Source organism: Pholis gunnellus, assembly GCF_910591455.1.
Source record: "Pholis gunnellus genome assembly, chromosome: 5".
Taxonomy (NCBI): Eukaryota; Metazoa; Chordata; class Actinopteri; order Perciformes; family Pholidae; genus Pholis; species Pholis gunnellus.
The window spans coordinates 16,124,242-16,136,869 of record NC_136531.1 but is presented as its reverse complement, the minus strand read 5'-3'; the positions used below and the strand labels follow the sequence as shown (position 1 = coordinate 16,136,869).

Here is a 12,628-nt window from a genome sequence, read left to right as displayed (position 1 = left end):
TAAGGACCTTCATAAATGCACTACTACTACAGAACGCTAAGTTATCAGAAGGAAGGTAAAGTGACAAAGAGCAACACTTTGCTTGATACAAGTCACTAATGTCCTAAATACACTCAAACATACACAGTCTATTGTAGGCATTTACAAGAGTTGCATTCATTTCCTGGTGTTTAGCATAAAAACGCAAGACTAACTTCAGAGGATGCAAGTTGTGAGAAATATCCATAACTATGTCATACTACGACAGTCGATGGTTCCCGGTTGCTGATGGCTGAGATGACGTTAGTGATGTGGTGACTGGGGAATGAGCAAGCTTAGTAGACCATTGAGGGGGGGGGGAATAATTAAACGCGTTACCATGTTGAATACATAAGTTTTGCATGTACAGGGGTTAACAAAGATGAACGAGTGGAAACTGCAGAAATGGGTCATGAGTTGGCGTGTCGGTAACATGGCCCGGAAGCATTCGCCTCTGTAGAGTGAAATGCAAACACATGGCCACACACCTTGTAGCAGCGTTGAGTCAAGTCCATTTCCATCAAGTGTCTTTACTTTCAATGACCACCACTGATTATTTTTTTTGGACTCTGCCAAAGCCAGCAGATATTACAGAAACACAGAATTAATCTGCTGTTTGCATTGCTCTGCTCCAGAAGAAAAAGCATCCACTGGCTGCCATCCCTCTCTAGCATTTATGTACCAATCATTTAATTGGTAACCATATTGTTTGTCTGAGTGACGTGATAGAACATTAGTTGTAGTCTCCTGAAAGTGAAAGAAGTTCACTGGTCGATGTTAAAGAGATGAAATGGAAGAATAAATACCCGTTGTCAAACGTGACTTGACGATATATATATTTTCCTGTCAGACAGAGAACCCCAGCATTTATAACTTCACTTTGTGGACATTGTGCTTGTAGTTCTGTAAATGCTTCTGCTGTTAATATTGATCACATGATCATAGACCTTATTATTTTAAAGGAATATTACATGATGACCCAATCTGATTCTAATTTAAGACACATTTTTATTGAATGTTCATTTACAGTTCCCTTTACTTCATGTACACTGTGGGCAAGTGTCTTCACTCACAGAAGCGCCACATTGTAAAGTTTCCCTCGAGCACTGACTAGGGATCAGCTCCCAAACTCTTGAGCTGAAGCTCTTGAGCTCCGCGATTCAATTACACACCTGATTCCTGAGCAGTTTCGAGGGGAAAATGCAGTTAACCGAGGTTCACTGAGCCACAGGAAGCGATGTATGGCATGTGATGTGATGCGAGTGTGTGTGTGTGGTTTCTGACACAGGTCACAAAGAGAACTGTGTCAGTTACATGACGGCACACTGGGTGGCTCCACAGCAATCCTTAATGATGGCCACTCCGGACTTGGTGATGGATGGCTTGTTGGGAGGTGGCTCTGGGATTTGTCTCTTAGGCTTTGGAGGATCTTGACATGAAAGAAAGAGAAAAATAAGCGATGATCACACCCTGGAAGTGAAAGCGAACAACACTCGTGCCCCTCTGTTTTTCAAACACCGGTGACTCACTTTGTGAGGATTTGAGCTTCTTCTCCAGAGGCATCAGCTTCAGTCTGAGGTACTCGGCCATCTCCTTGTCCTCCTCTTGCTCCCTGAGAGGCAGTCACATAGTCAGCTGTACATTATTTATGAAAATATGGAAAAGTAGAAAGCAACATTGATATAGTAGATATACCTGATAATCTATGTATTTCAAATTTGGTTCCATCTGTACACTTTTTTTATCATGCAGGAAACAATTATTTTTAGCCACGTCGTAGCTCTTGGGTCAATCCACCACTTTGGTCCGCCATGAAATATCTCTAATTTAGTACAAATATCCACGTTCCCCAGGGGATGAATCCCGATTATTTTGGTGATCCCCTGACTTTTCCTCTAGCACTAACATGTGCTATGGTATTTACTATTTCATTTCAGGATTAATTGTAATAACTTTGCTGGTACCTTCACTTCTTCTCAGCTCTGTGACTCGAGTGTAATGATCATACAAGTGAAGCACAAAGTACTGCTACTTGCGGCTTTGATTTGACAACAAATCGCAATGTTGCACACTTTTCCACGGTGACTCAGTGCATCATAGGGACTAACTCTAATTAAACTAACCCATAACCAAAGCACATCTGATAGTCCACTTTTTTTAAATGAACCTTCGCAGTTGCTTTGAACCAGTCTGGGATTTTTTAATGTCTCGTCTATCTGAAGGTTATCTCTGTGTCACACTCTGTGGTTGTCTGAGGGAGTAGAGGAGGAGGAGGAGGATGTAGAAAATGACAATGCAGAGCCATGGTCATCAGTCAGCCTCCCACACACACACACACACACACACACACACACACACACACACAACAGGCAGTGCTGTGATGATGAAGTGACCGGGTCCCCCGCCTTCAGTCATGCTCACATTTACTCTAATGAGTCTCCTTCCTGCTGTTTCTCAATCATTCTATGTCTATCAAATGGAGAAACAAACGGTGGATGCAGTTCAACCCAATGCTGTCTGAGTAAACAAACAGTCAGTCAGCTCCCGGATATTAACTGTGCCTGTATGTGGGAGCGCTCTACCTCAATCTCTCCACCTCTGCATCGTCGACCAGGAAATCCCTCGTCTGCACCAGTTTATGAATCTTCAGGATCAGCTCTTCTTCCCGCTGCCTGTGCTTCTTGTTTTTTTCTTTCTCTGGGGGAAACAAAGACGAAACATGACAGTCACATAAATAAATGCAACGACTAGAGGACTGAACTGGAAACGTAATATTCTATATCCTCACGTGAAATATCAAGCAGGGCTCGTACATTTTGCTACTGGCAGCTGACCTTACAGCAAAGCCAGCTGGCTCCTAAACACTGAGTCACATGACAAACAGACCCATAATTCTCCTCTCATGTATAATTTATAACAAATACTAAATTACGCAAATGATAGAGAGCTCTGTTTTGTTGTTGTATTCAGAGTCAGAGATCTACGAATGCAACATCCGCTTTGCTTTGTCTCACTTTCGTAACCTTCACACTCCAAAGCACAGAAAAAAGACATAAACAGACCAAAGTGTGCGCACACACACACACACACACACACACACACACACACACACACACACACACACACACACACACACAGACAGCTGCAGAGATAGGTTGTCTGACACTGCTGGTATCTAGGCTGGGTGGCTAAAAAGGGTTTGAAAAATGACTGCAAACATCAGCCCTTTCTCCCGCCTGGAAACAAAGTGGAGCGGTGCAGCTACATGGTGTGTCCCCCCCTGAGGGCAGAACAATCTGAGGGGAGCACGGCAACATTGTATAAATCCCAATGTCAGAGGAGCCGTAGAGAGAGGCAGCGGGGTCTGTTTGTCACGTGACTCTCATTGTGCTGGAGTGAAGTAATGGGCTGCCAGACCCCCAGCAACAGCGTACATGAGGCCCCAGTGGCTTATGGGAATGTCAGCGAGGGGCACTTTTTGTGTGACAGTGTGCAGTTTTGTGCTAATCCCAAATGCATAGGGGGCGGACACGATAATAGGAACGCTTCACACGATAATGCAATCAAAGCTGCAGCCACCATTGAGGACAGTGAGGTCACGTCCTCTGGAATTTATTTTTCATGGGAATTTGGTGGTTTTACCAGCTGGGGGAAGTTTTCATTCCACAATACAAACAAACAAATGGTTCATATTTGATTGGCACATTCCTGTAATTTATATAAGATATATTTAGATTTGACTACTTGTCGACCAACAAAAGTAAAAAATAAAAGATTCAGTATTTCTCGAACAGAATTTTATTCCTGGCATTTTGGAGAAAATGTAATTGAACAATAAAACATTTAGTTTTTTTCTGCTGATGAGGACGTTTGATATGGTCCAAAGCTCCTGAACAAGCGCACCAGTGGACCTCAAAGCTAGACTCTGTGAATGTCAAAAATGAAAAGTTTGATTTAAAAGCAATAAAACACACTGTTGCTCAACTTAATACACTCAGGGGTTTGCCTCTATAGTCTTACTTGATCTGGTATGACCAGTAGCCTAGCTTATGGTGGCTAATGCTATTTATTGTTAGCTAACTTAGCGCAACAGGTGAGCGCTACTAGAGGTAAAAACTAAATCAAAACAAACTCCACAGGGAGTTTACTGTTTTTATTTCTCTGACGCTTTTCTCTACCAATGCTACTGTTTAACTACTTGACATTATCCCATAATAACCACAGTTACCGCTGTTCAGGAAAAGTTACATGATCGCTTTAAACTGGGATTGTCTTGACAACTGTCTTTCTTGTTACTGGAGCAGGGGGGTTTGAGGGAGTTGCACTGGAAGGATTCATGATCTCAGTATTTTTTAAATCCTGACTGCAGCCATGAATCAAATCAACACAAATCAGGACACCAGAAATGACCACAGAGGTAAAACAATGTCTTTCTGACAACATTCATTCAAACACAAGCTCCACGACATTATCAGGCGTTTCGGTTATTCTGTCCTCTACATTGCAGGGTAATATTGCAAGTGGTTAAAAAAAAGAAGCCTTGTGATTGACAGGACACTGGTTCCCTTCCCAGAACAGCTAATGGACATACATGTGTCTTGTTGCTGTACAGCATATGTCCTTGAACACGACACCAGCCCCTCCTGCTCACACACACTGACACATGATGACGAGGACGAGGAGGAGTGTTTTCCTCTTGTTGCCTGGTTCTCTGCATGCAGAGCTTGGGCTATGTGTTGCTATGTGAGGTGCTTTTAACGTCACTGAACTATTTTCAGCACATTTGAGACGCCGACAGTCAACACTGGAACTGACTGTGGAGTTAAACCAATATTTGATTCTGTACTCTGCGCCACAAACACAAAAAAACATCCAGGGAGTAAAAATGTCTGTTTACTGAAATTCATTTTGGACGCCATGCCTGCAAAGACTCCATCAGCTCATATTGCCTTCACCATGCGGATGCATGTGTGCTTGTGTGTGTGTGCATGATTATCTCTCCCTTATAACTCCACCACGTGCCTGAGACATATGATTAATCTTGCAGAGTTTATCGTGACGACTCTTCCTATAGATCATAACGCCGTCTGACGTTATGGGGCTTGGGCGAGCTGCAAACAGAAGCACTTTCTGCCAAAAACTCTATTTTTGGTTGAGTCCAAACAGGGAGCGTAGACAGTTATGCACACAGAGGATCAATTCTGAGAGTTTATTTCCTGAAATGCTTACAGCTGGTTTTCTTCAGAAGATTGAAGGTGTATATATATGTGTGTGTGTGTGTTTGTACTGTACCTGGCACTGTAACAATCTGTCTCAGCTCCTGCTTTAAACTCATGATGTCTTTGCAGAGCTGAATGTCATCCATCCTAGAAAAAGAAAGAGAAAGAAAACAGTAAATCAACTGGCCTCCATCAGATTACAGGACACAGATATTATTTGCTGCGTCCAATTTGGATGTATTAATCTGATTGGAATGATGTTAGGCAGAGTTGTATTGGATAGTGAACTCTGGAAGAAAAGCAGACTGAAAAATCTGTGGGAGGGATCTGGGCACCAATTTGATGTTTTTTTTCATCAAATGAAAAGTTCTTCTAGTTCCAAAAACACAGAAATTAATTTGAATATTTTAATATTTTATTTATTTTACATAACACAGAAACATCCAAACTAGGGATGGGTAAAACTAAATATTTTATTTGTAATCTATTAACCTTATAATTCCAAGACATTCACTCAAACCAATTGTTTGATGGACAATTAACACATCAGTAGCTCTGGTCCTTACCTAAAATTCAGTTAAATGTTGTAAAATGTAATTTTTCTCATCACATATTTTGTTTAAAATAATTCTGCTTATTTCAGAAAAAGAAAATGTGCAAAACATCCTATTTTGAAACTGATAGCCACAAGACTTTGAGAGGCAGATAAATAGAAGCAGGGGACTGAAAGGGTTCCTATAAAACCAAATATATTCAATTAACAATTAATACAAATCAGAGAAAGGCGTCAAATCCTACCATTTGCAAACCTGAAAGGGAATGCTTGGCATGTTTGCTTAATAAATCACTGAAATGATTAATCAACCATTCTGCTTGAATGAGCGATTTGCCGACAAATCATTTCAGCACTAATCCCTGGTGCCGTACTGTAAAATCCGCTCTTGTGCTTGTCATCAAGACATCACTGCCTCAGGTCCCGATGTGCCACTCATCAGTAGAGGGTGTGCAGATGGAAAACATAAACATTAATCAATCCACGCTGCTCTCTGAGCCGCCTGCAGCCCTGACGTCTCACCCTCGGGGCCTACGCATTTTCCCCTCTTCCCTCCTAAATCCTGACCTCTCTCTCTCTCTCTCTCTCTCTCTCTCTCTCTCTCTCTCTCTGCAGAGCAGTGACAGCTTCCACAGATTTAATTCTGTCTGTGATAGATCAGGCCGATGACTCATCTACAGCCTCCTCCTTCTCCCTCTGCATTTTTCCCCATTGCTCCTTTTTACACCTCCCTCCTCTTCCTCTCCCCGCCTTGACCCCTCCCTTTAGCTTCTTTCTCCTCCTCTCTCGCTCTCTGTTTTTCTCCCTCGTTCTGCCTTGTGTTTCACTCTCTCAATGCTATCTGTGGATTCCAGCGGCTTCTGCACTCTGACACTCCATCTGCTACTGTGGGTGTGTGCGTGTAAGTGTGTGTGTGTGGGTGTGTGCGTGTTAGTGTGTGTGTGTGTGTGTGTGTGTGTGACGTCTCATCTTGAGTCGCACGGAGCCTGACAACAACAGAGACGAAAGCAATAAGCAGCGTGCCGGCCTAATGAAGCCTTTACAGTGGGCGTGTGAATCAACATAATCCACTGAGTGAGCTTTCTAAGATGTGTATCAGCTTCATCCGACACGTCAACCATCCGTCACCGATGTTAAGGGTGTAATGAGCCACAAAGTACACTGTTCTCTTCGATATGTCACAGTGCGGAGACGATTTCATACAGTTCAAGACATGAAAATGAACAGGACAGCAGTCAATTCATTTTTTTATAAAGATGCAATATTCACTTCCTAATAATGTAATGCAGTTTTCTCCTTGTTCACATTAGATCAAAGAGATCTGGCGACAAAACAAAAAAATCTTTTCAGCTCAACAACAAAACTGCACAGTTGAACAGCTTTTAAACTACACTGATCACATATAGTAGGAGCGTCAAATCCTCCTTTCCACAATATCAATACATTGTGATCTAGAAAAAGTTCTAGAAATTAGATGGCAAAACTGTGCAGAAATGTCTAATTGGTAATCCTGCAAATTAAATATGAATTAATAAAAACAACATTTCATTGACGCAAAATTAATTCTTTTGAGCTGCAGGAGTTAGTTGAATGATTTGGTTATGCCAAATCTTTATTGATTTCAGCAGCTTCAATGAGAATTTGCTGCTATTCACTTGTCTTACACTGAAGTAAACTGAATATTTTAGGATTTTGGACTGTATTTAATGTAGTTTTACAATATCTAAGTACCGTAGAGATGGTCCTATAAGTCCTATTTGCTCACTCGCTGTATGTAAAGCATTTTACTTTTGGATATTCAGTTATTCATCCGCACAGTTGGCATGAACGAACATCGGAAATACATGGGGAGACTATTATTGTGAAAGGGTTTTTGACATATTTTGCCACTGTGAATACAATCTATAGTCTAGTTTGTATTGAACAATACAATAACACCCCAGATTGTAGCTTTAAAAATGTGCTGCTAAACTCAGTACTCCACAAAAAGCGCAGACACAACATTCCCATTATAAATGCAGCGAGGGTTTAGACAGAGAGGAAATAAACACAGCATGTCTTCCCAAACACTGATCCATAATCCTTGAGGCTGATGTTGATGAGGATCCAAATGAGTTCATCATGGTGACTCATCAGCTGCTATTGGCATGTCCAGCCCTCTGCACAATCAATAGACAAATAGGCTGCCTCTCTCAGCATCGAACAGTCTCACAGCCAACTTATACCACAAAGAAAGAACTCTTGAATGTTTTCGCAGTGTGTCATGAGAGTGTCAACACAGAAAACCTCATTATCCACTCAAGGACAGCAGTAGGAGTTGTTATGACACTGTGTCGACTCAGTCTTTGTCACTCTCGATTACGTTTGGTGTTACAAAAACACAGACAGTTCGGCAACTCACATGAAGCGCAGCTCTGACTCTCTGCGTACCAGGACCTCTCGCAGGCGCTGGATACGAGCCATCTCCACCTCGATCTCCTCTGGAGCCATGGTGCTCTCTGCCATGGACACATCTGAATGACCTGGGAGAGACGGGCGGGAAGGCAGGAGTGAGTTCATATAAATAAGAAGGAATAAAAGAGACAGGAGGGAAACAGGAGTGTCTGTAAAGACAGGAGAAATAAACATCTAGCATCGTTGTGAGGATTGTTTTTCTACACAAGGTCAGCTCTGCTTTAGACTTTTCTGTTACGCACTTCTCTTCACTTCGGACAGTGCTTCAGAGTTTGAAGCATATTTTCTGGTTTAAAGATAAACTCCCGGCACATGACCAAATTACTGCGGTGGCACACCGCTTGCATCTAATTCAAGATGTTATTTTCCTTTGATTTCATGTTACAAATTCATCCATGAGTTCCATCTTTTTTGTCACTTTCAAAACTTTCTCACAGTGTCAGCATGTTGCCAAAGACATTTCTCACCTCGTCTCCCTGTGACGTGTCATCTCACGTCAGCCAAGAACATGGTATTTGGAGAGAAGCAGCAAGTGTAATTCAGTGAGCCATGATTTGCGTTTTAAAATCACATCAGTGCCTCAGGCACAAAGCTTCAATCACTGATCGTGGTGTGAAAATGTGTGTGACATGAAGAAAAGTAGGATTTAAGTAGCGCTGCCCCCTCGTAGTCAATTAGTCGACCAATCAGTCCCTTTGGCATGATTATTTGTAGAGAAACTCTGTTTTGCAGCTCTGTTGATTAAATCAACTAATCGATTCATCCGCAAAATCTTATGAGTGTTTGTCGACTAAGAAGTTCTTGAGTCGAAGACAACCCATTCTTTAAGTATGTAATACAGGCTTTTTGAGATTATTTTCCAAAGCAGAAGGTTGTTGAGGAAGAGAAAAACATACCTTCATACTGACACGGATCAATGACCAGCTGTGGCTTCTTGCTGACCCCACACTCTCCATATCTGCCAATTAACAAACACTTACTACACTGACCAATCACTTATTGCACTGATCAATGTTCTATCCACTGCAAATGCTGCAACAGACCGACCTCGTCAGCACCAAACAACATGCAAGCAACAGTATGAATCTTGATTTGAAGAAACAAATCTATTACGTGCAGAACTGAGGGAGTTGATTGTGACGTGTTGTCCTGGTTTTCTCCTCTTTAGCATGTGATTGTTGCAAGTCACTAAGCTTTCTTCCCATCGATATCTCCATTGCAAATCATTAACGGAGCACTCCACCAATGTTACGCATGACAATGAGTTTACTTGTCATGAAGAGTACTACTCAGCCTATGAAATAGTTATATAATGTATTCTGTTGCTCTGGAAGGAGCTTTGTCAAGCTTGAGAAAATAACTAAAAATCTCAGTTTTATTTTCACACTTTAAACTTTTAACAGAAATCCTGTGTTACAAACTGGGGACGTGGAGTTTGAAAAACATGGGCGTTAACCAGGCAGGGAGGGTCTCAGGGTGGCATTAAAGACAAGATGCATTATGGGAAGTGTAGGTTGCAGGAATATTCGGGTGTGACCCATATTAGAGGCTTCGTCAGGATATCTCAGCATCACCCGCTTAATTTTGAGCTATTTTTCAGTCTCTCACAAGCTGCCCACTATGGAAATATAACATTCTCCAAAAAGACATTATTGATTGATATCAATTGATATTGAGTGAAAAATGCCCAAGGTGATGCCTTCAAATGTCTTGTTTCATCCAATCAACTGTCCAAAACCTAAAGGTATTCAGTTTATAAACACACATTTGAGAGGATGCAACCAGAGATTGTTTTTGCTTATATTATTATTAATATCCATATGGACACACACTTGTTCATATGGATATTAATCCTCCTGCGATCCCTTCCTATAACACAACTACTCTGTAATCCAGAGCACATGTGAGGAATGACATTCATCCACTGTGTGTGTGTCTTGTAACATTAGAGGCCTGGATCAGCTCCTTGTCATCCTGCAGCAACATAAACTGAAGTCTGCATTTGTGGTACTTTTCATGGATGCCTGCTGAGGACAGAGCTGACTCACCACAGCAGACAGAAGTCTGCACAGGAGGGCCCGGATTGTTTGTGCCTCGCTGATGTTGAATCATCACCCGACGTGTCTGCTGACAAAAGACGCTGACGCCCAAAAATCTAACTTTATACCATTGAATTGCAGCACAATGCAAAACACAGCAGGAGCTAACGTGTTTAGTTCTTTATTTCCCTTTTATCTTTGTGTCTTGTTTTTCTTTTCACACTCCGGCCACGTGCTTACCATCAATAAGACCAAGCTGCATTAAGCCCTGACTGGTGGCAAAGTGCCAGCTCAATAATGTCTTAACAGCTCCACCTCATCTGAGCAAGCCGCTCACACATACTCAGCATTTAAGACATTACAAGGAACCAACTGCTTCCGTACTTCCTAATTAAAAGCATGCTTGTCCACCGAGTACAAGTCATCAGCTGCAAATATGAACCAGTCTCCTCACACACTCAGTTAATTAATCAGCTTGAATAGCCCTGATTCATTAAAACAATTTGGATCATCAATGTACATGAGGATTATGATTTAATGAGGAATAAACAGCCTGGAGAGCAAAGGATCGGTGCGGTGCAGCGGCCACATGGGACTCGACAACAGGGACATGTCAGAATCTGCAGTCACAAGATACACACTGCTGCTGCTGCTGGGGTGCTGCCTCTGGACCCCACACCCCCTCGAAAAAATAGAAATACAGGCAGTATTTAAGAGAGGACATAAACCTGGGGGGCTGTGTGTGTGTGTGTGTGTGTGTGTGTGTGTGTGTGTGTGTGTGTGTGTGTCTATTGTGTGTGTTTGTGTTTGTGATAGACACACACACACACACACACAGACAGTGAGAGAGAGAGAGAGAGAGAGAGATCAATAGCTGATTTTGTGTTTAAAAATATCCACTCCATTTTTTTTCTTCTTCTCTGACTTAATCTGGAGTTTCTTTCCACCCTGCTCTCCTGTGATGAGTTATCGCCAGAGGAACCAACCAGGACACATCTTAAGTGCGTCATTCATCGCCCGTCATCACACGGGACAAATTAATAGAAACCTCGAAAACAACAGCTCTGCCACTTGTAACATTTATTTTTGTTGAAACTGTGCTTCTTCAGCTTTACGGTCACTTTTGAGGCAGTAGTTTGTGGTATAGTTTAGAGCTGACTAAACAAGTCAATCTACAAAATACTCATTGCTAATAATTGTCATGCATCAAGCAAAGCATGCTGTGATTCCAGCTTCTTCAAAGTGACGATATAATTGAATATCTTTAGGCTTTGGGGTGTGGGTTTAAAAAGCAAACTTGTAATGTAAAAACATCTGACACATTGTAACAGTGAAGTAATTGCATTTCTATATCTAACAAATGAAATAGATACATGATGAAATAATAGAAATATCCAGTTCAGTAGCTCTTCTGCTTCCAATGTTAATTCGTAGCTGGAATTATGTTCGAGAGGCATTTGCTCAGCTTGATAGTCGTTGAGGCTGCTGTGTTGTATTGTGTCAATAGAAACTGTTATTATTGTGCCGAAAAAAAATATTAAATTTTGCCACAAACTCAAATATTCTTCTAAATGTGAAATCCAGAGTATATGCTATAACCTAAAATGATCAGAGGACCAGTATCGACTGCTTCATTTTTCATCAGCCCAGGCTCAATCAAATGAACACAAGTTTCTAAATGCGCTGGGCTTTGCTGTGTTTGTGGTTTACTCCTCCTTGGCCCAAATTCATTCACAAACAGCGTGAACCCCACAGTGTGCGTGTAGGGGAATTAATAGGCCACTCAGCACTAACAGCGGCAGCGCTATTGATAGCCTACATCCCAAACCTTTGTGAGTCATGTAGGGCTGTTAACCATTTCAGCGCTGACTGCAGAGTGGAACATATGCTGAAAAACACGGAGACGTTAACGTGCTATTCCTGACCACCGGACGGTAAAACAACATCGTATTCTAATACATGACGCTCACCTTTGTCCGTTGTCCATGCCGTTTCCGACACGGCGCCGTAGCTTTTTAGCGCGCGCTCGGTGTCCGAAAAAGATTTCTTCAGTTCCATGTCGGTGGAGTGCCCGCGCGGTGAAATATACAACGACTCTTTCAGTTAAATCGACACGGTTCTGCTGTGTGCGTCCTTCCAGATAACTCAGTTTCACCCGGTGACAAGGCTCCAGCGACCCGAGACGTTGAGCATCTTTATTCAAGCTTTCAAGTCCCTCGACGTATGGATGGAGAAAAGGATGCAGGGAGCATGCGCAGTGCGGGCAGAGATGGGAGAAGACTTGGGAGACACCCACTAGCACCGAGATAATGTTAAAAATAAAACAATAGGCACACCGTTGCTCT

The 12,628-nt window shown here is 42.1% G+C and overlaps 1 protein-coding gene across 1 annotated transcript; it reads right to left on the bottom strand.

The window, feature by feature from the left end:
• Window positions 1–1,328: 1,328 nt before the first annotated feature.
• On the bottom strand, window positions 1,329–12,341 carry bmerb1 (bMERB domain containing 1; the record flags this gene model as incomplete). The annotated part of the gene is made up of 6 exons (XM_079159866.1): window positions 1,329–1,447; window positions 1,548–1,630; window positions 2,601–2,715; window positions 5,311–5,384; window positions 8,192–8,312; window positions 12,254–12,341. 6 exons carry the CDS (start codon window positions 12,339–12,341, stop codon window positions 1,329–1,331), a joined length of 600 nt encoding a protein of 199 aa, XP_079015992.1.
• Between the last annotated feature and the right edge of the window lie 287 nt (window positions 12,342–12,628).